Here is a 22,688-nt window from a genome sequence, read left to right on the forward strand (position 1 = left end):
TCAGCTGAAGCACTAAGAATTACATGAAAACTTATGTGCCTGGCTGTCATTTATAAAGTAGTTAAAGTTTAGTACTCAGTTGCCTTGTGTGGTTTAAAAGCTGTTATGTTAGGTTTTTGTGATTATTCCTTTCTCTATTTTTTTCCTAACTTGGGTGTGTCCCACTTCCTAAAATTATTCAGGAGTAATTGATATTTGATATTGCTTAGAGGTTTCTTTAACTGTTTTAATTTCCTGTTGATAGTATATTTAAGAAAGATATGAATGAATGTATTTATTTCAGTTAATATAGAATGTAACTTCCTCTGGTTTGTGCAGTTCTGCCTTACATGCTATTTTCAGATCTGGTTCCCAAGTTCAGATATATCACTTTATAACTATTCCCAAAACCTACTCTTGTCAATGATTAAACTGAAGATCAGGCTTGACTGCTTAGCTTTGAAGGAGTCACATTACCTGTTTTAAAAAAAGTCAAACCAACCAAACAAAAAAACTCCCTCAATTTTAAGAAGAGTTCCATTAGAGTTGAAGGTTTCTTCTTGATTGTTTGGAAAAATAATTTCAGTCAAGTTAGTTATTGTCATCATGGCATATTTTTGTAATATTAGAAAATACTTTTTTACTTCAAAAATAGAATTTGTTTCTTTGATCAGCTTTTATTGAGCATTTTAAAATGCTTCATTTGGTAAAGATGAATACTGGTCTAGCAACTAAATTTTACTTGTAGAAAGAAGGTGTTTGGAGAAATGTTAAATGATTCAAATGCTTTTCTGTCTAATCCAAGTTCTGAGTCATTTGCTGTTGGGGGTGGTTTCATGTGAATTTGTGGTACAGCATCAAGTCTACAGATGTGCCCTCTTAGCCCCTTTTTTCTTAAATAACCTTAAAAGCATTTCAGATCAGTTTCCTTATGAGGGGAGTGTAATGCAAGTGTAGTGGATAATAAATGAATGCAGCGTTTTCCTTTGTTTTTGACAGGACCACCCCCTCCCCTTCCACCATTGCAGCCTGCTGGCATGGATGCCCCCCCAAACTCAGCAACCAGCTCAGTTCCTACTGTTGTTACCACGGGTATTCATCACCAGCCGCCTCCTGCTCCACCCTCTCTTTTTACAGCAGGTGTAGTACTGAGGCTTTGCCCACAAGGTTTGCTAAATAGAATAACATTGATTCATATTATACTGTACTTTATAGAGATTATAATGTCATAGTTTGGGAGAATAAGTTTGTATCGTATCGATTGTGACTGTAAATTAACATTCTTCTTTTCAGACTTAATTCAAGATGTAAAGTAAAATTTGCCTATAAAGTGTGAATTTTGTCTGGAGAGTAATATTTTCATTGTGTTAAAGCAGAAAACTTGGCATGATGGTTTTTTATGATAGTGGTTATACAAGTCTTTTATTGTAACTCTATATTGTAATTAAATTAAATATTATATCTGAAAGCTTAAGGGTTTTAACTGCAATTTATTTTAATTAGACAATTTCTTTGTTACCAGAAACGTATGACACAGATGGCTATAATCCAGAAGCTCCAAGTATAACAAATACTTCAAGACCTATGTATAGACATAGAGTACATGCCCAAAGACCAAATTTGATAGGACTCACATCAGGTGATATGGATCTACCACCCAGAGGTATGCTCTCAAAGCTATACTTAGTTTAGCTGATTTTTTTACATTAATGCAGGTTGAGGAACTTTGCAGAGAATACTGGAAAATACAGCATTTTCCTAAAATCTTCTGGAATTAAGAGATGTTTAGTTGAATAGGGAACTATGTCTATAATTGCTTTGTTTGTGCATTTTTACAGGTAGAATGAAATCTCTTGCTAGAGTACTTTTGGTAGAATGAAATCTCTTGCTACAGCTACAGTTTAGCTGTAGTAACTGGTCACTTTGTATATCTTTTGTACATAAAAATGTTAATGTTTCTGCAGTAGACTCTCAGGATGATTTTTGCTTATAGAGGAGGGAGTCATTTTTATCTGGTAGCAGTTTTATGCATGAATAATCTTAACATCACAGTTCCTGTGGTCCTGAGAAGAAGCAGCAGCACACAAAATAAGAATGGAAGAGGGATAAAACCATTTTTAATGTGGTTTTTATTTGCATTTGTATGTATTTCTATTTAATCTTACTATGTTTCTGTTGGTGTATTTTCAGTGAGGAGTCCCCCAGTGTGATTCCTGTTCTTCAGCAAAAGTGACTCCTTTCCCAGTCCATCCATAAATCTTGCTCCTAGGTGCTATTGCCCTGGAGTAATGTGCATTTCCTATCATGACCATTTTTGTGTGTGCCATCTAATAGTAGAATGGAGGTGTTAGCTGGAGTGGTGTGAGCCTCAGAGTATTGCATGGGACATTGTGAATCATTGTGAATCAGAGCACAGTCATCTCGAGGCAGATGCCTTCTGTCACACCTCTTTTGTTTTCTGTATGTGTGATGTTACTGTGACAAAATGAGTGCTATTAGCTATTTTGATCTGTCACAACATCTGTTGATAGTTAAGAAGTCTGTGACCAAGGTTTGATTCAGTCAGAACAATAATCATAGTAATTTCAAAATAAACAATTGTGCTTTTCAGTGCAAATTCAATGTGAGCAGAATATTTTTTTACAATAAATTGCACAGAAAATAAATTATAAAAAAGTAAAATCTTCTCATCTATTTACAGAAAAACCTCCTAATAAAAGTAGTATGAGAATAGTGGTAGATGCTGAATCCAGGAAAAGAACAATTGGTGCAGGGGATGGTGGAGTTCCTACAAAGAAGACTTGGTTTGACAAGTGAGTGACTGTTAACACAGTGTTGGTTTAAGAGCTGGAATTTCATTAACTGCTTTACTGAAATCTGAAACATATATATATGTATATATTTAAATTGCAAGCAAGTGAAACTGAGTACACTGATGGTACTAAAGTAAGTCATACTATAGTGTGAGCTGTATTTATTTGACTGTCTTCTAGCAAAGGTAGTATACAGATAGATGAAGTTTCTTTGGATGATACTAAGATCTGTTCCTTGAAAGTTGGCGCAATATAAGAAACAGGGAAGCTGCAGTGTGAGGGTTGTTAGAGATGACTGATTTTAGTAATGAAATGTGAATTTTATCACTGCTATTTTGATTTGAGTTGCCAGGTATGTTACTGAGAAAAAAACAGAGGGTGCAAGGTTGGAAGGGATTTTAAGAGATTGCTTGGAGTGAGGAAAGCCTTGAAGTAATAGTTATTTGAAACAGTAGTGGGAAAGTTTCATGGAATAACTAAGAAATAGTTTTTGGAAAGAAGCAATGTAAAAGTCAGGAATTACACTGACATGAGCAAATAAATATGAATTATTTCACAGATTTATGTGCTGAGGTGGGCTGAGAATATCAGTGGGGAAGATAGCAGTTGTATGGTGTGTGTCCTGTACTCCCCTTCACTCTTCTAAAATTGCATTATTTTTTAAGTCTGCAGATCTTTGTGTCTCATACACACATGCTTCTGTGTAAGCATATAGAATTTAACATTGTGTTTGCTAGTTTGCTATGGATTTCTGGCTTGATTTTTTATTTGTTGCAGGCAAAATTTTAACAGAACAAATAGTCCAGGTTTCCAGAAGAAAGTGCAGTTTGGAAATGAAAATACAAAACTTGAATTGAGAAAAGTTCCACCAGAACTTAACAACATCAGCAAACTTAATGAGCACTTCAGTAAGTTTGGAAACTTAGTCAACTTGCAGGTAAGAGTCAACAAACAGAAAGCAATATGTTTTGATGTAAAGGTAGTGGTAGTTGCTGAAAGAAGAATGCCATTTTTTTTCCTGTTTCCCTGAAACCCTTAATTATTTTCCTAACTTGTTTCTTAAACAAGATCTCATTGGTTTTAATGATATTGCCATTGAAGAAGCAGAAATAAAATGTTCTAGTCATCTTTTAGATTTTGAACAGATTTGTTCCTCAGAGATAAGACTTTAAAGAGATATTGTTTAAAACATTGAAAATTGATTGCACGTGGGTTTTTCCCACACATTTTATCAAGTTTGGCTATGCTCTCATAAACACTGTATATTCAGAGATAAATTGTAAATACAGAAAACCTGCATTTCTCATCCAGAAGGCAGTCCCTGTGACATAATTGCTTTCCATGGTAATGACGGTTTGTCCCTTAAAATTACTTTGTGATTTATTGGAGTCACCCTATAAGCAATTGAAGAGAGAGGAAAGCAGTGAAAGAACTAGGGCCTGACTTAGGCTGATGTTACATATATATTGCAGGCTGCACGTGTAATGTCAATATTTCATACCCAGTCTCTGAGCTACTCAGTGTGACCTTTCACTGTGCTTCATTATCAACAAGTTTCAGGTGCTACCATGCATTTTTCTAGGCCCTTTCTTGTTTGTACTGAGGGCTGGAATGAAGAAGTGCAGCAATATTTTTGTACATACTGATACAGTACAGAATAAACACTCTGTGCCTGTCTGAACACTGGAGGGATTTTAAATCTCTCTTAATTGCTATTAAATATTTCTTAAGCTTTTCTGTAGTTAACCTAAGAATATGGTGTATTAGCAGGCAATATTATTCATTAAGGCAAGTAAAACATGGATGTGTATGGAGAGACAGATATGTATATGGAGATTGCAAGCTATGCTCTTCTTGCAGAGTATAATCTTGGCTTTGGAAGCTAAAATGATGTGTTAATGCTCAAAGGAGGGAAATCAACATGAACTTTGCTGTCTAGCTCTAATATTAGATAGGACATTTACTATCTGACCCCTGCATTTTTCATAGTAATTTTCTTTACTTTGCTGATGCTTCCTTTTGTCTTTCAAACAACTGCTCATATTTGCAAACAGAAATACTGGTTGACTGGGGGTTTTGCTTTACTTTGTTAGTTTGAGGTTTTTTAAACTATTCTTAAAGTTTATTAGCATAAACTCAAGGTTGATTTTGACATCAGGCCTTTCAAACGGGCTCATGAATGGGAAGTATTTATCTAATGACACGTACTGGGATTTGGGTGTAAATTGTGAGCTTCTAAGCCTAAAAGCTAATGATTTAATGATAATTTAGACACAAATGAGAATCCTCTGTGTGGTAAGTTTTGTTCTTCTGTTTTAAATCTTAGGTTGCATATCAGGGTGATCCAGAAGGTGCCCTTATTCAGTTTGCCACCCATGAGGAAGCAAAGAAAGCTATATCAAGTACAGAAGCAGTATTAAATAATCGTTTTATTAAAGTTTATTGGCATCGAGAAGGCAGCGCACCGCAAATCCAGACTACCACACAGAAGGTAAAGGATCTAAGTCTGTTTTAGCATATTATGTAAAAAAGAATCTTCAGAACATTTTTAAGAGACTGTTTATATCAAGTAAACTAAGTCCTTTTGAAATAATGACTACTTCATGTAATTAATTTCCAAAGTCACTCTTCAGTTGTAAATTCTTTGACCTGATATACAACGTTCAGCAGTTGATTAGCAAGATGAGACTGAAGTTATTTAAGGAAAGCTCTTCTGTGACTTTCCGTGTATTCCACTCTGTTATCATGTCAAGCAAGATTTGATGAAGCTCTCTGCTGAATAATGTCTATTTTGCTTTAATTAATATAGGCTTTTTGATTTTTTTTTGGTGAGGATAAGAAAGGCAGCAGAGCTATATTTCTTCTCATGAAAGATGATGTCCATTTTCTTCCATTAGACTCTGGTCTTTCCCTTTCCCTTCCTGTTGAGCATGCGTATTGTTGTACAAAGTAACAGAAGAATTGGTTTACACATAGGTGTCTCTGTGTATACACACGTAGATCTAAGGACTTGCAAACAGCAGTGGAAAAGAACTGCATTACAGAGACTGATTTTCTAGGAAGGGATCAGGGATGTTTTTAAGTAGGGAGGTAGTGGATGATCTCTATGATATCCAGGGATAGAATGTCTGGGAATGGATTGGAGGTGTATCACAAGAGGTCCAGAGTGGGCATGAAGCATTTCTTTGCTGAGAGAGTGGTCAGACAATGGAACCAGTTTTCTAGAGGGGTGGCTGATGGCCCCAAGCCTGTCACTCTTTTTAAGAGGTATTTGGACAGTATCCTTAACAATGTGCTTTAAACTTCTGGTCAACCCTGAACTTTTGGTCAGCCCTGACCAGACAGTTGGACTAGATGATTGTTGCAGGTCCCTTACAACTGAAATACTCTGATCTACATTTTTTATTGAATTGCAGAGACACATTTGGAAGTTGTCATGTTCGCAGCAGCATTGGCAACATTAAAAACAATAAAACAGCAATTACTGTTGTGAAGGGTAGATTTGTAACCTGTGTCAGGCCAAATCAGACTTGTCAGCAGTACAGCAGTGGCTGTTCTCAAGCAGAAGAGGAACCTTGGGTTTGCCATGGCTCTCTGGGTTATTGAGTTGAGTCTTCTCAGTTGTGCTGAGAACACTTGCTGGTGTAACAAGTCCTTCAAAATATCTGTGTATCCTGCTCTATTGGATTTGCCATCAGTGTGGAGCAGCACATTCTGCACTTCAAAAATACGAGACAGGCTCTGTAGAAGAAATGGTCACTTAATTATATATGCTGATCTGATATGTGAATAACTTTAGTTAGGGGATTCTTTCAGTTGCTGCTCTGAGTTGAGAATTCCTACTTCCTCTTGATGGTGCGTGTCATCATCATTTAGAATCAGTGACCTGATTTTCCATGGCAATCCTGCTGTACAGCATTTTAGCAGTTTTCTTTCTCTCCTTCTTTGTAAGAAATGCCCTGATTTTTATCTTCAAAAATTCGGTTTTAATGACATCTATCTCACTGTCTTCCCTGTTATTAGCCTTTAGATTTTATCAGTATCTTTAATACTTTGTCTAAAGTAGTGGTGCTCAAAACGGGTATTTATTTTCTAAGTTTGATTTTCGTCTCAGCCAGAAGAGGGCAGTGGAGTACGTCATTTGCATTCCTGTAGACATTCCCTCTTACTCAAAGGATAGCTTGGACTATGCTATCAGCTTATTTGCTAATTATGCTGTTCAGAGTATTATTGGAGTATTAACTCTATATTTCCAAACAAGCATTCAATCTATATAGGTCTTATTTGTAGTAGCCCCATAATTTTTAGTAGTGTTAACAGCTTCCAATCACACCACCTTTAGCAAGTTAACTTTGCTGGTTTGAGAATGAATTCCCCTTAGTCCTGGGGACAGTATTAGATGTTCCTGCCTCACCCAGAACAGCCATTTAGCACATGTCAGCAGACTGCATTTTGAAGTCTGTTATCAGCAACAGAAGGCACACAGTAACAAGAAAACTTTTAACAGAAAATTAAAATTTTAAGTACAATGCTTCTATGTTCTTCTACTCCAAGATATAACATTTAACAAATTATTGAGTCAGTAAACACGTGTTTTTTGTTCGTAAGTACTTCAGGAGCATGAATATTTACTTCTCTCTTTGTTGAAATTAATATTTGGTATCATATCTGTGAGTAGTATGGAAGCTTTATACTTCTTCATATACTATAAATACTTATATTTTTGTCAAGATTTCTGTTACATTAATTATTTATGGGTTAATTAATTTCACCTGTATTTGTAATGGCTTCCAACCAGGTTTTGTCTATCAGGCACCAAGACAGGCTTTTGAATTTTGTTCAGTGTAAAGTCAGTTGACTTTTAAATTGTCCCTTCAGTAATATCTGGTCCAGCACAATTGCTATTTTATCAGCAAGATTACTTTGGAAATTCTTTGCTGTAGAATTTCGAGAGAGGTGGAAGTACTTAGGTAATGATGGTGGGAGTCAACTATAATAAATCATCAAATAAAAGGCTTCTGCCAAGAAGCAGAAAATAATATGCTTTCCACATCTGAGGCAGATAAAACAGGAAGTTCTAGGCCTAAAAGGCAGCACAAAGAGATTTAGGTTAAATATTAAAAAAACATTTTTTAATGCCAAAGTATCCTGAAGCACTTCTGCTTAGAGAGGTGACAGGACCTGTTTCATCTGAAATTTGTAAGAACGAGATAGATAGATACTGTCAGTAATGGCATAACTGACTTTGCCCTGCAGTGGAGAGAAATGGATTAGGTGACCTTCTGAGAGTTATAAATATGACAATAAGCTTGCTTGGAAGCATATTTTTTGGTCTTAACCATTGAATGTTTTTGTCGAAGAAAAAAAAAAGGAAAGGTGTTAGCTTGTCAGGGTATATCCATTGTAGATTCACAGATTATCTGCTCTCTTTTCTTATTCTTCAGTCCCATGACTGCATGTTTCTTTTTTTTCTATTTTCTCCAAGTTAAACAGAGAGGAGATGAAAAGTGTGACCTATCACTGTAAAAAGTGAGAGTCTTTGTAATACAAGTTTGTATTCTGTTTTTTCGTAACTAAACAGTTGATGGTGAAAGAGTTGTGAGAGGAATCAGAAGACCTCTTTATTACATTTTATTTTGTTCTAACAGGTAGAATTTAAGTTAAATGTATTCTATTAAATTCTATTAAATGTAAATAATAGAAGTAAATCAGTTGTTTGGTCACTTCTGTAAGTATAGAATGAATGTTATTGCAACTCACGCTACACAGATATTCAGTATAACATAATAAATTTCATGAAGTGCTTGTTTATCCCATCAGGTGAATGGTAGAAGGGAAGAAGTGTAAACATAAATTCCATTGTAATTTCATTGTGTGCTAACTGAATGACACGTGTAGCAGCCTTCTGTTGTTAATCTTGTGCTGTGCCTTTTGGGGGCTGGGGTGGTGTTGCAGGTGATCCAGCCCTTAGTGCAGCAGCCCACGTTGCCTGTAGTGAAGCAGTCGGTGAAGGAGCGGCTCGGCCCGGTACCTGCGAGCACTATTGAACCTGCAGAAGCACAGGGTGCCAACGCAGAAGTCGCTCAGGTTTGTATCCTAGTGAGGAGTTCAGTTGCCTGTTCTTTCTGAAATAGGTTCTGTAGTGTATGAATGTACCAGTTAGTTCGGTGGTGCAAGTACACATTTACTACTTCAAAGTGCTTCTGCTTACATTGTTAGTGGTGTTTTCCTATTAAAGTTTTCCTCAGTGCAATGATATTTGGCTTTTTTACCTGAGCCTGGTACTTAATTTTTTAGTACTGTAGCTTTTTACATAGTTCAGAAAGAAAAACTGAAAGGCCTTCAGACTGTTTCAGGATTGTTGTGTTATATTGCTGGTGTCAGATTTCAAAATAAAGTGAATCTCTATCCAAAGAACTAAAAGCTAATTTTTTTCTTTATATTTGTATTTTATCTGTTAAACACCTAAAACCATTAGAGAATGAAGCTCTGTATCTAGAAGAGTTTTTAGAATTTGTTCCTCTCCCCTAATAAAAGGAAGAATGTAACCACAGTACCAGTGTGAATAATGACAGAACCTGGTGTGTTACTCCCATTAGAAATAGTCTTTAATGTTTTATTATATTTGCAACATTTCCTTATTAGCATTATGCCACTGCTTTGGTTTTACCTCTGGAAAGGAAGACCGGCACAAATCAGAACACATTTGTAATTTAAATTCAAGCAACTTTCTGCATTTGATACAGATGTAATCTGCAAATAGCAGATTACAGAGCACAAGAGCTGTAGTGTATTTAAAGGGCCTGTGCAGATAATCCTCTGCCAGATAGCATGTCTGGAACTTCTTGCAAAAAATATGTAGGATAATCTTTGATTCCAAATTGACTTTGTATTTGTCTTACCCAATTATAGACTTATATTAACTGAAAAATCAAATATCTAAAATGAATTGTATTGTTTGAATATTTTTCTTCTATTGTTGATTAAAAGTCTATGATTTTATTAAATATTTTTTTCTAAATTGCTAGTGCTTGTAGTGTACATTTGAACTATAATTATGCTTTGTTTTCGTAGAATGTGACTAAATTATCTGTGAAGGATAGACTGGGTTTTGTGTCAAAGCCAGTTACTCCAACAACTGAAAAGGTAAGAAAATGTTTCATATTCTCTCATATTTCTTTTCCGTAGAATTAATTCTTTTATCAAACCCCTTGTGTCAATATTGTTTCATAACTATGAATAAAACAATTTGTGAAGGATTAGTATTAGGAAGTATAATAAGTCAAAACTCAGCAGATGGCTGAATGATTACAAGAAGGACAAAAGCTGCTATTTTGTGGATTTTGTTTAATCTATCAGGTTCCTTTTATTCAGTCATACAAAGAACTGGATGTGTTTCATAATCCTGACCTGTTTAGAAGTATACAAAAAAAATTAAAAAATAAATAAATTTTTGACATTACATATGATACTGTAGAACACAGTTCTATAAAATGTTTCTGGTCTTCTGTGACCTTTAAAAGATGATGCTGTAAACATTTACCGTTTTATTTGGTTTTACAATTTGCAGTACTTGTGAAAAGATAAAGGTGGAAATTAATCAGTATAGAAAGGACGAAGGTAAGGGGGGAGAGGTGCATCTGAATTGTGGTTATGAGCTATGTATTTTGGCCAGTGTTTCCAATTTTCAGAATACAAAGTGGTTGATGTGTTTACTATAGCAGCAAAGTTTGTAATGCATGTTTCCAGATCTATTTAGCACTTCAGGGGATAGGCTTCCCCAATGTTCTTAACATTGATTAGAGAAAACTTGTAGTAGAAACACAGAAAGTTTTACCTCGTAACAGGATTCCTCTGTCTAGGTATCTGTCTTTTCTATTGGGAGTTAGCTTGACCTGAAATAAATGAAGCATCCACTATATTTCCCCACACACATCCCCTCCCACCCCTTTTCAGTATGGCAGTTGATGGATTAAGTGGCACCTAACAGGTAAAATTCACTTACATAGAGTGATACTTAACATAGAAAGGCAACAATACTTGAAGTTGATAATATTAGTTGTCATATTAGAGAATGTGTCTTTGATTCATTTCAAGCCAAGCAGTCCTTCTAAATGCATGGATCAAGGCTTCTTGCCTGTATTTTGTTGTTAGTTTGATTAGTTCCATTCTTGGTATTCTAAATTAGTTGCAGATAAATACCTTGCTGTATATTCCTGCTCTACATCTTACATACATAGTACATGGTTACTTTATAAATAGGAAGTCTGCTTCATCTTGCAGCTTGAATGGAAATACTTTTCCTCATTGTTTAAGAATTGAATTATCCTGAAACACTTTTCTACAAAGAGTAAATTTTATGCTAGAATGTTTTTCTGTTCTGTTGTCTTATAGCACAGATGTGATTTTGCTGAGCGGCTGTTCACTGGATGTGTTGTGAAACAGCAGTTTCCTTTGACATTTTTAGTAGGATTCTAGAACCTGATTTGACTTATTTTTACCTACTGCTGCCTCTTTACAAAGAAATACCTTCCTTGTTTGTAGTCATTGTATTCTATAACCATTAGAGATAAAATGATTGACAGCTGTCAAAAAATAGAGGTGTCATGTTGTAGATGATTTTTTTGTGCCTGATGGAGTGCACAGTTTGACAAGAACTTTACAATGAGAAAAGAGGTGGCTGTTCTTCCCAAAGAGCAGGACGAAAAGGTGCTGAAACAGTCATTGTGAGACTTTGTAGGATCTGTATAGGGACTTATAATTTGTGGACTCGTGAAGAGATGCACGCTATTCACACTATTGCTTCTCTTGAATAGTATTAAGCGATTTAGAAGACCTTAGTGTTGCATTTGACTTGTCTGTGTTGGTGCTGTGGCTTCTTTTCTTACATCTCCTACATAAAAGAGATGAGGAGATGTAGTTCACTCTGCCCTGAAGACAGTTCAGGCTGAGAGGAATGTGTCAATATTTTTGTCTTTGCTTGATCCTCTGTTTGTTTGTCTTGTAGCCTGTCCTAAAGCTACTTTGTAATAGAAACTGTATGCTTCACATATGCATACTTAAATGTTCTTTAATAGATTTATAAAAAAATCCTTCATCTTTGTAATGGCCTGCTTAGAGCATTTTGTACCACCTTCTATAGTAGCTCATAACCTGTGTTGGTTTCTTTTTGCTGTTGTTTTCTGTGCACTGTGTACTCTTGAAAACACTTTACTGTGGGAAGAAATAATATAATATCACACTGAAGTGCAAAGGGTTTATATGAACTGTTCCTGTTGTGAATTCTTCTGAGCTCTTGGTCTTTTCTTCCTTTCTGTTTCTTGTCTGTCTCTTTTTTCTCCCCTTCCTGTTGGTGGGCATTTTGCTATTTTATGGAGTGCATGGTGACTAATAGAATCTGCATGCATCTTTTAATTTTCCACATAGATAGAAAGTATTTTTAAACTCCTGGAAATCATACTGATTACAGAAATTTTTCTATTTTCTAACAAGGTGGACAAGATCATATTATCTATATTATCTCAATGACTTAGTTATGTATTTTTCAATAGTAGCATGCCAAAAACACTCTTTAAGGAACAGGCTCAGAAAACAGTTCAAATCTTCAGATATTGTGGAGAAATGCATAGTATGTTTTAGGGAGATTGTAAAGCAGTTCTCAGTGTTCTCAATAAGTCATGGAGAAATTTCATACCTCATTACAAATGTAGGAAAGAGAACACAGGAGTCTCTTCCTGTGCTGTATAATGTTGAAGACTTCCTTGTTCTTGAGTTACTTCTTGCTGAGTGTGCAAGCTCTACTTTGCACCAACTGCATATGAAAAGAAACTGTTGTCTCAATGTTGGACCTTAGTCTCTAAAATTACGTTGAACTTATGTTTGGAAAATTCATGCAGCCATGAAATACTGTATTTTAGACTTCAAAACACAAAAGCAACAGTTACTCTTGCAAAAATCTCAATCTTCTGTTTCCTCAGTTATGCTCAAATACATAATATTTATGTATTTGAAACTTGGAAGTGCATATGAAATCTCAGTGGAGAGGATTTATAAGCTGATGTTGATAGCTTACATATCTGATGTAGTGCTGCCTCTTCAGAAACTGTTTAACTTCAACAACTCCAAATATAATAGCTACACCAAATTTTTAGATTCCGTATCATCAAAGGAGACAAAAGAAAATATGCTTATATATTTTTAAGCACTCATGTGGGTTTTTTAAAAGATTGAAATTCACTGGCAAAAAAATAAAATGATTTCCTCCTATAGGTTTTATCTACTTCTACTGGCTTGACAAAAACTGTGTACAACCCTGCTGCTTTGAAGGCAGCACAGAAATCTTTGCCTGTTGTTTCCACTTCCGTGCTAGACTCTAATGAAGCACAGAAGAAAAAACAGGTAAATTAAATATGCTTCTTTTTAAAATGGACCTAGGTTGGGAACTTGTGGCCTAGAGATAGAGCACTATGTATATTCATCTCAAGAACGTAGATGAAACTTGTTGCAAGATTAAATTCACTATAATGTTTTTTTCCCCTCCCCACATATTACAAGAAAATTCAGCATTGTTTTGTTATTTTTCAGTGTATGTTCAGGCAGTGTAAGCAGGTTTAAAACTGTAGAAATTCAAAATGTGAAACACTTTTTCCTGGAATCAGAATCTACATGTTGAGGTATGAATTGTTGTGAGTGAAAGGGAGTATAGTATAGTCACTGTTCTTCTCTCTTAAACTATTCTGGAACTGGCCTCTATTATCAGTGCATTTTGTACATGTGACCAAAATGGTTTCTTCAAGAGAACTGAGAATTTTATGACTGCATTTTGTTGTTTCTAAGCTATAGTTCTTCTGCACCCACTTTTATTTTTACATAGTGCTAGGCTTTCTCTTTTTTATATATGTTAGAAGGGAAATGCAATAAAAATGTGTTTGGACTTAATAAGTCACTTAGTTATAGTTTAGCTTGCTTATCATTTTCAGGAGAGCACAGCAAAGCTTCTTCTTCAGGTTTATTCTTATCATTTAGAGAAACTGAATACAGGACATTGTTTGCCTTACTGTTTTTTAACCACAAATTACAAATTACAATACTAAGGTTACATCCAAACGTAATTGTTGAAATCAGTATAATTGTTAAAGATTTTGGTCAAGTACTGCTAAATTTCTGTAATTTATGTCTAATGTCATTTGAACTAGCAGTTTGTACCTGCACGTGAATTTTGCCACTGGTCCAGAATTTATAGAATGCAGTTCTGATTTTGAGATTTCATTTAATGTTTGTCCCCTAACACATGTTTTTAGAATTAGAGCCTTTACTTTTTAAGTTAAGATGCTAAATGCCTGTAAAATGGCAAAAAACTTGTAATAAAATTGTTGACTTATCGTAACATTTGTAGAGGGTTTTTTGAGAGAAGACAATGAAGTTGTACCTAAGTGATTGGCTCCTTTTTCATGTGATCTTGTGCTCCTTCCTGCCTTCAGAGATTTCTGTTACAATATACCAGTACTTGTGGAAAAACATTATTTTGTGGGACTGACTCCCTTCTTTTCCTCCTGTCTCCCTAGCTTTTTTTCACATTCATCCCATTATCTTACCTTCCCTTTCCCTTCAGAAAAATGATTGCACACTGTATTGAAAAACAAACATTTCATGCAGCAGAATTTGTCAGTATTTGGGAAGACATACAGAAACTTGACTGCTATTTATTTTTCTATGGCTGCTGTGGATTTACAATCTTTGTATAAGATATTCCACTTGCAATTGATCCCAGTTGATCATCTTCTGCCTCTCCTCTACTACTCCATGAAATATGTTGATATCAAAGCTCTTAAGGGTTTTCTACTGTCTAGGGCTTCTGTATCTGAGAACAAGAAGCAACAGCTTTCTTACAAGCACCATTAGTAGGCTCTGAGCACAGCAGGGATGGCATCTCATCCTGCTTCTCATTTGGAGTTCAGTGTTGGCACTTACTGATCAGTTTCAGTTCATTTTGATTTGCCCATTGCCTGGTCAAGGTTCTGTTGTTGGCAGATGGAGTAGCTGTACTATTGGTTCCCAGTTAGAGTGCTCATACACAAGAGGTGCTTTTCCTTGGGTGATGTTTCATGTTTAGGGAGAAAAAAAAGGGTTTTTTTACTTGTAAAAGTTCTGGACCCTGTGTTTTAATTGATGGGCTTGATTTACAGTTGCTTTCAAAATAATTGTGCTCACGCATTTAAAACTTGCATGCTGTACCTCTTGAGGTAGTGTAATATGTTGCCTTTCAGCTTTCAGTGGAGTTATGTAAAGTGTTACTTTTTATGTGAGCAATAATAAAAGTCTTCCCAGCACAGATCTAACTAAAAAAGATAATTAGATCTTTCTTTAATTTGGTGTTGTGTTATATTCTAAAACATAGTTGGAATTATCAGTACCTTGCATTTCCTGTTACTATTTTTTTCCCTGTTATTGTATGTTACTACTGTGTAGTTGTCAGTCATAGTATATTATTCTGGCATTAATGCTTCAAAGTCTAGAAACTTTCTGTAATCTTTTTATGCTTCTAGGAAGCACTGCGACTTCAACAAGATGTGAGGAAAAAGAAACAAGAAATCTTGGAGAAGCACATTGAAACACAGAAGGTAAAATACTGGTATTAAAGACAGTCACCAATTCAGTTACAAAATCTCAGTTCAGTTTAAAATATTTCAGAATTTGTAAGAATGAACAAAAAAAAAGTCAATAAAATAAGCATTCTCTTAGAATGGCATTATCGTACTATTTCAAGTTTATAGTTTTAATCTAACTTGTCCTGTTAGTTCACTTAAATAAAACCCTATAAACTCATTCCATTTTATGTCAAATTTAATTGACATTGCTTAATTTGGGAGCAACATGTATATGTTTGGGAGAAGGGAAAGCCTAAGTTCTGTTTGACAAGAGCAGGAGAGAATGACGTAGAAAATGATGCATGACTGCACTTAGGCTTAGGAAGAGAAAAAAAGCCAAAGTGTCATTTAAGTTGAATAAAATTTTGAAATAATTCAAGTGTTAAGTGAAGCAAATCTGTGCAAGTGAATTGGAAATATCAGATGTTCATTTGGAAATGAATCAAAGATTCAGACAAAGATTTTCATTTATACAAACTGTTAAAAGTACTATGCGTTGATTTGTAGGTCAAAGCAAAAGAAATGCAGTATTTGTTTTTTCCATTAGTTATAATGACCATTGGAAAACAGGTCTGCATTAGTAGTTGCTGAGTAAAAAGACTTTTCTTTTTCTGAACTGGACAGATGCTGATTTCAAAGCTGGAGAAGAATAAAGCCATGAAGTCAGAAGACAAGGCAGAAATAATGAAAACACTGGAAATTTTGACTAATAGCATTACCAAGTTAAAGGATGAATTAAAAGGTGTATCACCAGGAGGAGGGACTCCTTTAAAAAGCATGAAAACTAAAACTCAGGTACTCAAGTTTTGGTCAGCTTTTTAATAGATGTATTCACATGTTTGTTTCAGAAGAATAAAACTAAGTAGTCCCATCAGCAGTTTTTAAAACCCAAACTGGTTTGTTTTTAGGTCCTCTTTGAAGTGAGGTTTATTTTGCCTTCTTATCAAAGGAGCATAGTATAGTTAGGCAGCACAAACATCTTCTGGTCAGGCTTTATACACAAAACAAACTACTGGTATGTAGTTTCCTGTGACTCTTTGTGTCACGGAAATTTGTTAATATGGTAATATTTTAAGATTGAAGATTATACTGCTCAATTTTCCTTTGATCTAGATGCCCATATTTAGATTTTACCTGTGAGAAGTACTTTTCCCTCAGCTTTTTTTAGTTCATCTCATCACCATAACATCTTGAATTTTTATTGTATGTATCTTTAGAAAAAATTCCATTAGCTTTGGCTTTGCTTGGTAGTCTAAAAGGTTTGACATCACAAAGCTCAGATGAAGTTTTACCTTGCCATGAAGGCTCCTAAGCTTGTGCTTTGTTTGTTTTTGGAGGTGGCAACCCAGTATAAGCAGTATACCTGCAATGTTACAGCTTTTTACTGAACAATTGTTGCCTTAGTACAGAATGTGAACTGTGGAACTAATAATCTACCATAACAATTTCTTAGATGCAGAAGGAGTTACTAGATACTGAACTGGATTTATACAAGAAGATGCAAGCTGGGGAGGAAGTTACTGAATTAAGACGAAAATATACAGAGCTGCAGCTGGAAGTATGTTTGTGTTTCTTTTGTAGCAATTAACTTTTAATCAAATATTTTCCTTTATGTTTATTAGCTTGCATATCGTATCATGAACTCTTTTATCCAGAGTGCACTATTAAGTTGCATGTAGATGGAGACATTTAGCAATAATGTTTTAAAAAAACACTTTATTGCAGTGGAATTGAGAAATAGTATTGTCTCTAATTGCAATTGCTGATCTGTTTAAATTCTATAACTATCTAGATGACATGATATTTTATAGATTTGTGGGTATTAATGCTTTCTTGAGAATGTGGAGTGTTTTTAAATTGACGTTTAACAAACGACCTTGTTGCCTGAAGGTCGTTTTGTGTTTGACCCAGACAAGTTAAGAAATAGTGCCTAATCTTTTGTTCCTAAGTGTTAGCATCATGATAATGAGATTATCAAAAAGCCTTAGATGCCAAAAGTAATATTATTACAGTGTTGGTTTCAAGAGGAGAACTTAACAGAAGCAAATAGAGTGTTTGAAGAAGTATTCCATGTGTAAACACACAATTTTTTCTTCAAGTATTTAATTTGAAAAAAAATTGAGATGGCTGTACAAAATTCTTCATATGTGTGTCTAGTTTTGAGAAACTGTGAATACTGTGAGTGTTATTCAGTGTTACATTGCACTTTCTTGCAATATATTCTTGAATCACTTGATAATCTTATTTTTTTTACTGTTAAGCAGGGCTGCTGTGTCACTTAAATTGCTCTTGTCTTAGTGAAGTTTAGTCATGTCTTAGGTATAACTGCACACAAATACAGTGCACATACATGTGGCCAAGTTGCACTAAATCCTTACTTTAAAACTAAGTTATGCAGCTTTGGTAATTGTGAAAATAGTTTTGCTAATAGATCAAGTCAATTGAATAGAGATGATACAAAAGCTTCTGTTAACAGTATATTTTCTGATGGTGAGTAATACTGTCTAAGTGTACTGAAAGCTTGTATATAAATTCTGCATCTCATAAAACAAGTGAATTGTAAAATGTGACATGTACAAGTGACATGTAAAATAGGAAAAGTAGGTGCACATTTAAGATAAAGTTGCATCATAGCTGAGTGCACTATTCCTACTCCATCTCTAAGTCTGTTTGTATTTTAATTTAGGTAAAAAAGAGCTCTTTCAGGAAAGTAATACTTAAATGAATTTTCTGAAGCCTTTAGCAAATACCAGCAGAAGTAGATGGAGAAAAACAGGGTCATCAGTAATGCACACTTATGTTTCAGGGAAGAGCATGAAATACATCCCTTGCCCAGATTACAAGAGGCATATGAGGTTTTTTTCCCTTGATGTTTGTTTGATTCTTCAGTATTCTTAAAAATTCTTCTAAAACCTTTTATTTACACATTGTGCTTGTGGCTTTGACTCCCACAATATTTAATGTGTTGTTTCTTTGACTCATAACCTGCTTTTCTGTTCCAGGTGACCCTGATTTACTGAAAGAAAATCCACATAGTTTACAGCTTGTTTGTTGAGTCAGCATGCCCTGAATTACTCACTTAAACATTTTAAAGTGCTTAAAAAACCCCAAACAAAGAACAAAACTGAAAAAACCCAAACGCCTCAGGATTATGTTTATAAAAAACTAAAAAGCAAACTATATACTGTTATAAAATTATCTGAATAATTTAATGAATAAAGCCATAAGAAAATTATCTCCTCATGGGTGGCATCACTGACATGGATTAGAGTAATGCCATCACTGCTTGAGTTTGTAAACACTGTAGGATTTATTAAAAGTGTGATGATTTCATTTAACATTTGAGTCCTATGGCAGATGTATTTGGGTTCAAAAAGATGTATTTTCTTGCTGTAAACATTGAAATTAGATACCTGAAAGTGGTCTTTCAAAGCTTAAAGTAACTTTTTGAAATTATTTTTTAAATGACTGTCCGTGTCATTGGCCTTTTTTATAGTTCTTGAAGAGCATATGCTAGTTCTTTAGAAGGGGTACACAGGTACTGTGGAAATGGAAATTTTTGAGTACCTAGAGCCAAGTGTTCATTGAATACTTTGTCCTTGGAGGTGATCCTTTAGAAGCCTTTGTTTTGTATCTCAAAATTCTGTAGGCAAAATAATTCTGGTCAGAATAAAGGTCCTGCCTAAACTTCAGAGACAAATGCATAAGTAAAGGGACTAATTTAGTATTTAGACACCATATCAAGAAATTTTGATAATGAAATTTCAGTTATACAGCAGTTGTTTTTTTCTGTGGGGAGTTAATCTTCACAGATAAAGGCTCTTTTGATACCTGGTTCTTGTTTCCTATTTCTATCCTATTATTGATCTGGTAATAATTGACCTTTAGATAATTAGCTTTTGAATGTTACTTAAATGTTCACCTTCTGTTATTTTAAGACTTGCAAACTGTTCTTTCTGGGGCTTTCTTAGGGATGTGTTTTTAGAAAACATCAGTATATGTGTTTGTTAATTCTATCTAAACATGTAGACTGTGAATTTTAACCTATCAATACGTTACGTGTAAACACCGTAGGCTGCCAAGCGGGGGATTCTCTCTTCAGTGCGCGGCAGAGGGGTTCACGCCAGGGGCCGGGGCGCAGCGCGCAGCAGAGGCAGAGGGATCCGGGGCCGGGGCAGAGGCAGAGGAGTTCCTGTGCACGCCGTGGTGGATCATCGGCCCAGGGCGCTGGAGATCTCCGCCTTCACCGAGAGCGACAGAGAAGATCTTCTGCCGCATTTTGCGGTATGTCATAATTGCGCTCTTTTTTTTCTCCTTTGGATAACATCTTTCCATTGAATCACTTATTTTCACCGAATTCAGTTCATCTGGAAATATTGTCTAGGAATGAATCTTTAGCATGATATGCAGAGGAAGCAGTAGGAGAAGGTAAAACAGGTAATACGCTATTGCTTCAACTAGTTATAGCTCTAATCACATAGCATTTACGAGGCTTTTTTTTTTCTTACAAAGACAAACAGCTTGTAATATTTATTTGCTCAGAACAAATGTAAATTTTTTATATTTTTTTAGGTACAAAAAGATGAAATAATTGAAGGGGATGGTGAGAACAAAGATTTATTGCCAAACTTTCAGTACCTGAAGTCAGTCTGTCTTTGTTGAAGTACCTTAATAGGTGCTTAATGGAAATTTTCTTCAAACATTTTCCATGCTTTTGCCCAACTTTCTGAATTTAAGAGTCAGAGTAAAAATTGTGTACATCTTGAAAAGGCATCCAAACATTTCTGTCTAATCATATACTTGAGCTTAAGAATTCAGGTATTTTCCTACTTTTTTTTTCTATTTTCAGTCTAAAAAATTATAAAATGACATACATAATTTTTAGCAAATTTTTGTTTGCAAATGTAATAGTGAAAAATCAACATAAATTTATAAAACCACTTATCCTCCAATTAAAAAAAAAGAGTACAATAAAAGCAAATTTGTTTATTTTGTGGAATAAATGCTAAGAATATAATGAGAATCTCCATCTGTGCAACCCTCTTTATTTGTTTGGGGTTTTTTCCCCAGCATTCGATTGCAGTGGTCTTTTCTGAAGGGAGGAGTCTAGGAGCCAGTTCGTCCACTAAATTCTACTCCAGTCAGTGTACTTAATATTTCTTGTCAGGCAGTCATGCAAGAAGCTTTAAAAAAAGAATCAAACAAGGACCTGTCTCTCTTTGTATAGGAAACTGACTATCTTTAACAAGCAAAAATATTAATCAAAAAGAATCTTAGTAACATGAACAAAGACAAATCCATTCACAGTGTTAGTAGGATAACTGAGAAAAAAAATTATTATTCAATTTTGCAGGTTGCAAGTTTGATGTTTTAAACTTGCTTCAAATTCCGTTGGAAATGCTCTGAGCTGTATTGCTGGTTTTATGATGTGATACCACAGTCCCCTGCACGTCAGCAGTATAGTCCATTTGCACAGATGTGGTTTTTTGCTTTAATAGCTAACTCATTAAGATGCTGAAATACAGTAAAGTTTTGAAACTTTTTCTGCGGCTCCTGTAGAAATATTTCTGTGGAAGAATTTCATAATAGACTAATGTAATCATTTCAAGATCCCATCTTTCTAATCAGAAGAGAAATACTGAAGCAGAGAGCAGCCTGTTTCTATAATATTTTTACCTCATACCTATAGGAATTGGGAAATCCAGAGACGAGAGCAATTTGATGGTTTAGAAGTGCAAGCATGAGTAACTGTATTCTTGGCTAGGACTAGTACTCTGGCATTTAGACTGAAGTATACACTGTTCTAGTTTTCTACTTTTTTTTTTTAATGATGTTTTATTTAGGACTGCATTTTTAGGGGTGGGAGAACTATTTTACTAAACTTTTTTTGTTGTTGTTTATTTATCAAAAGCAATATGGTGAAATTGAAGATTGCCAGATAGATGACTCTTCTCTCCATGCGGTGATTACTTTTAAAACAAGAGCAGAAGCTGAAGCTGTGAGTATAGTCTTTCTTGATAATACACTGCAGCATTCAGATACTTTCTGTTTATGTTACATTTCTGTATTTGATTAAATGTAATGCTGTTAACTATTTTAAAACTATTGACACAAAAGTGTAAATTAAACACAAATGTCTGAACTGTATGGCACTGAAGTACTTAAGAAATTTAATTTATAGCAAAGCGAGGTGCAGGATGTAAGAGGAAAATTAAGAGAAGCACTTAGGAATTTATATTTAGATGTCTTGGTTTATCTTCATTTCATTGCCAGGTTTTTTCACCTGAAGACTTGGTACCCTCATAGTCTACCTGTAATTTTCACTGACATCCTGCAGAGTCAACCTATATATTTATTTGGGGATCAGTTTGGTTTACCTTTGTCTGAAAACCTCTCGTGCTGTAAATGGGATTTGATCTGATATTTTTCCCCCCCTTTTAGCGTATTTTTAGAAATATATGGACTTACAGAAGCATAGAGTCGCAGAACTAACTTTTAGAAACTAAAATCTAGAGTTGACTTAGATTATAATTTGCTATCATTACATACGGATCATTAGAATTTAATACATTTGGCTCAGCAGGCCTCCTGCCTTCCTTGGTCCATGGTGTAGGCATATAATATAGGTATATTATGTGATCCTGAACAAATTAATGAACATAGTTGTTCTACAAAAGCTTTTTTTCCTTCAAAATCCTTGTGTCACTGTTGGGATGGAGTAATCCTGAAAATAGTTGGGACTACAGAAAGAGTGGATTCATATTTGCAGTATTGCTATATGAAAAGATTTCAGTATATTTTTATATTTTGCACAAATTTTATCTTGTGGAGTTTACCTGAACACAGTTTTCATACCTGGCCAGACTATTCTCTTTTCATCTTGAGACACCAGTGAGGTGATTGACAGAAAAAACTGCTATTTACAATGCACATTAACCACTGGGGACAATAGCTTTGAACACTCAGAGTATCATTTATGGTTAGAAATTTTGATATCCATGTGCCAAAGATGTTTTAGAAAAACACAGAGTTGGTTTTGTTTGTGAAACTCTTAGCTATAGGAATGATGAGCACTAACTGTATGGAGATAGTATTTATTCTGTAAAAAAGCAGGTAAAATTAATGGTACATGGTGGATACTGACTGATAGGGGAAAGCTAGTATTGTACAGCTGTATTGTAGGAACACAGTTCAACAGTGAACAAAAGTTCTGTTCAAAGATAAAAGCTGCTGTAATTAGTATATTCAT

General features: G+C 34.9%; 1 protein-coding gene across 3 annotated transcripts in view; it reads left to right on the forward strand.

Moving 5' to 3' along the window:
- RBM26 (RNA binding motif protein 26) overlaps positions 1-22,688 on the forward strand; it is a 47,242-nt gene that overhangs the window by 18,916 nt on the left and 5,638 nt on the right. Inside the window, exons 8-20 of one of the 3 annotated variants that reach the window (XM_071431009.1) lie at positions 979-1,146; positions 1,502-1,642; positions 2,681-2,792; positions 3,570-3,729; positions 5,119-5,283; positions 8,748-8,879; positions 9,867-9,938; positions 13,062-13,190; positions 15,338-15,412; positions 16,064-16,234; positions 16,893-16,997; positions 19,514-19,723; positions 21,351-21,437. In XM_071431009.1, the coding sequence (XP_071287110.1) occupies positions 979-1,146; positions 1,502-1,642; positions 2,681-2,792; positions 3,570-3,729; positions 5,119-5,283; positions 8,748-8,879; positions 9,867-9,938; positions 13,062-13,190; positions 15,338-15,412; positions 16,064-16,234; positions 16,893-16,997; positions 19,514-19,723; positions 21,351-21,437 (1,727 nt within the window). The remainder of the gene's footprint in view (positions 1-978; positions 1,147-1,501; positions 1,643-2,680; positions 2,793-3,569; positions 3,730-5,118; positions 5,284-8,747; positions 8,880-9,866; positions 9,939-13,061; positions 13,191-15,337; positions 15,413-16,063; positions 16,235-16,892; positions 16,998-19,513; positions 19,724-21,350; positions 21,438-22,688) is intronic. The other 2 variants (XM_071431010.1, XM_071431011.1) reach the window with 2 other exon arrangements.

Source organism: Agelaius tricolor, unplaced genomic scaffold (assembly GCF_023055355.1).
Source record: "Agelaius tricolor isolate 1412-34295 unplaced genomic scaffold, bAgeTri1.0.p SCAF_7, whole genome shotgun sequence".
In the NCBI taxonomy this organism is placed as follows: domain Eukaryota; kingdom Metazoa; phylum Chordata; class Aves; order Passeriformes; family Icteridae; genus Agelaius; species Agelaius tricolor.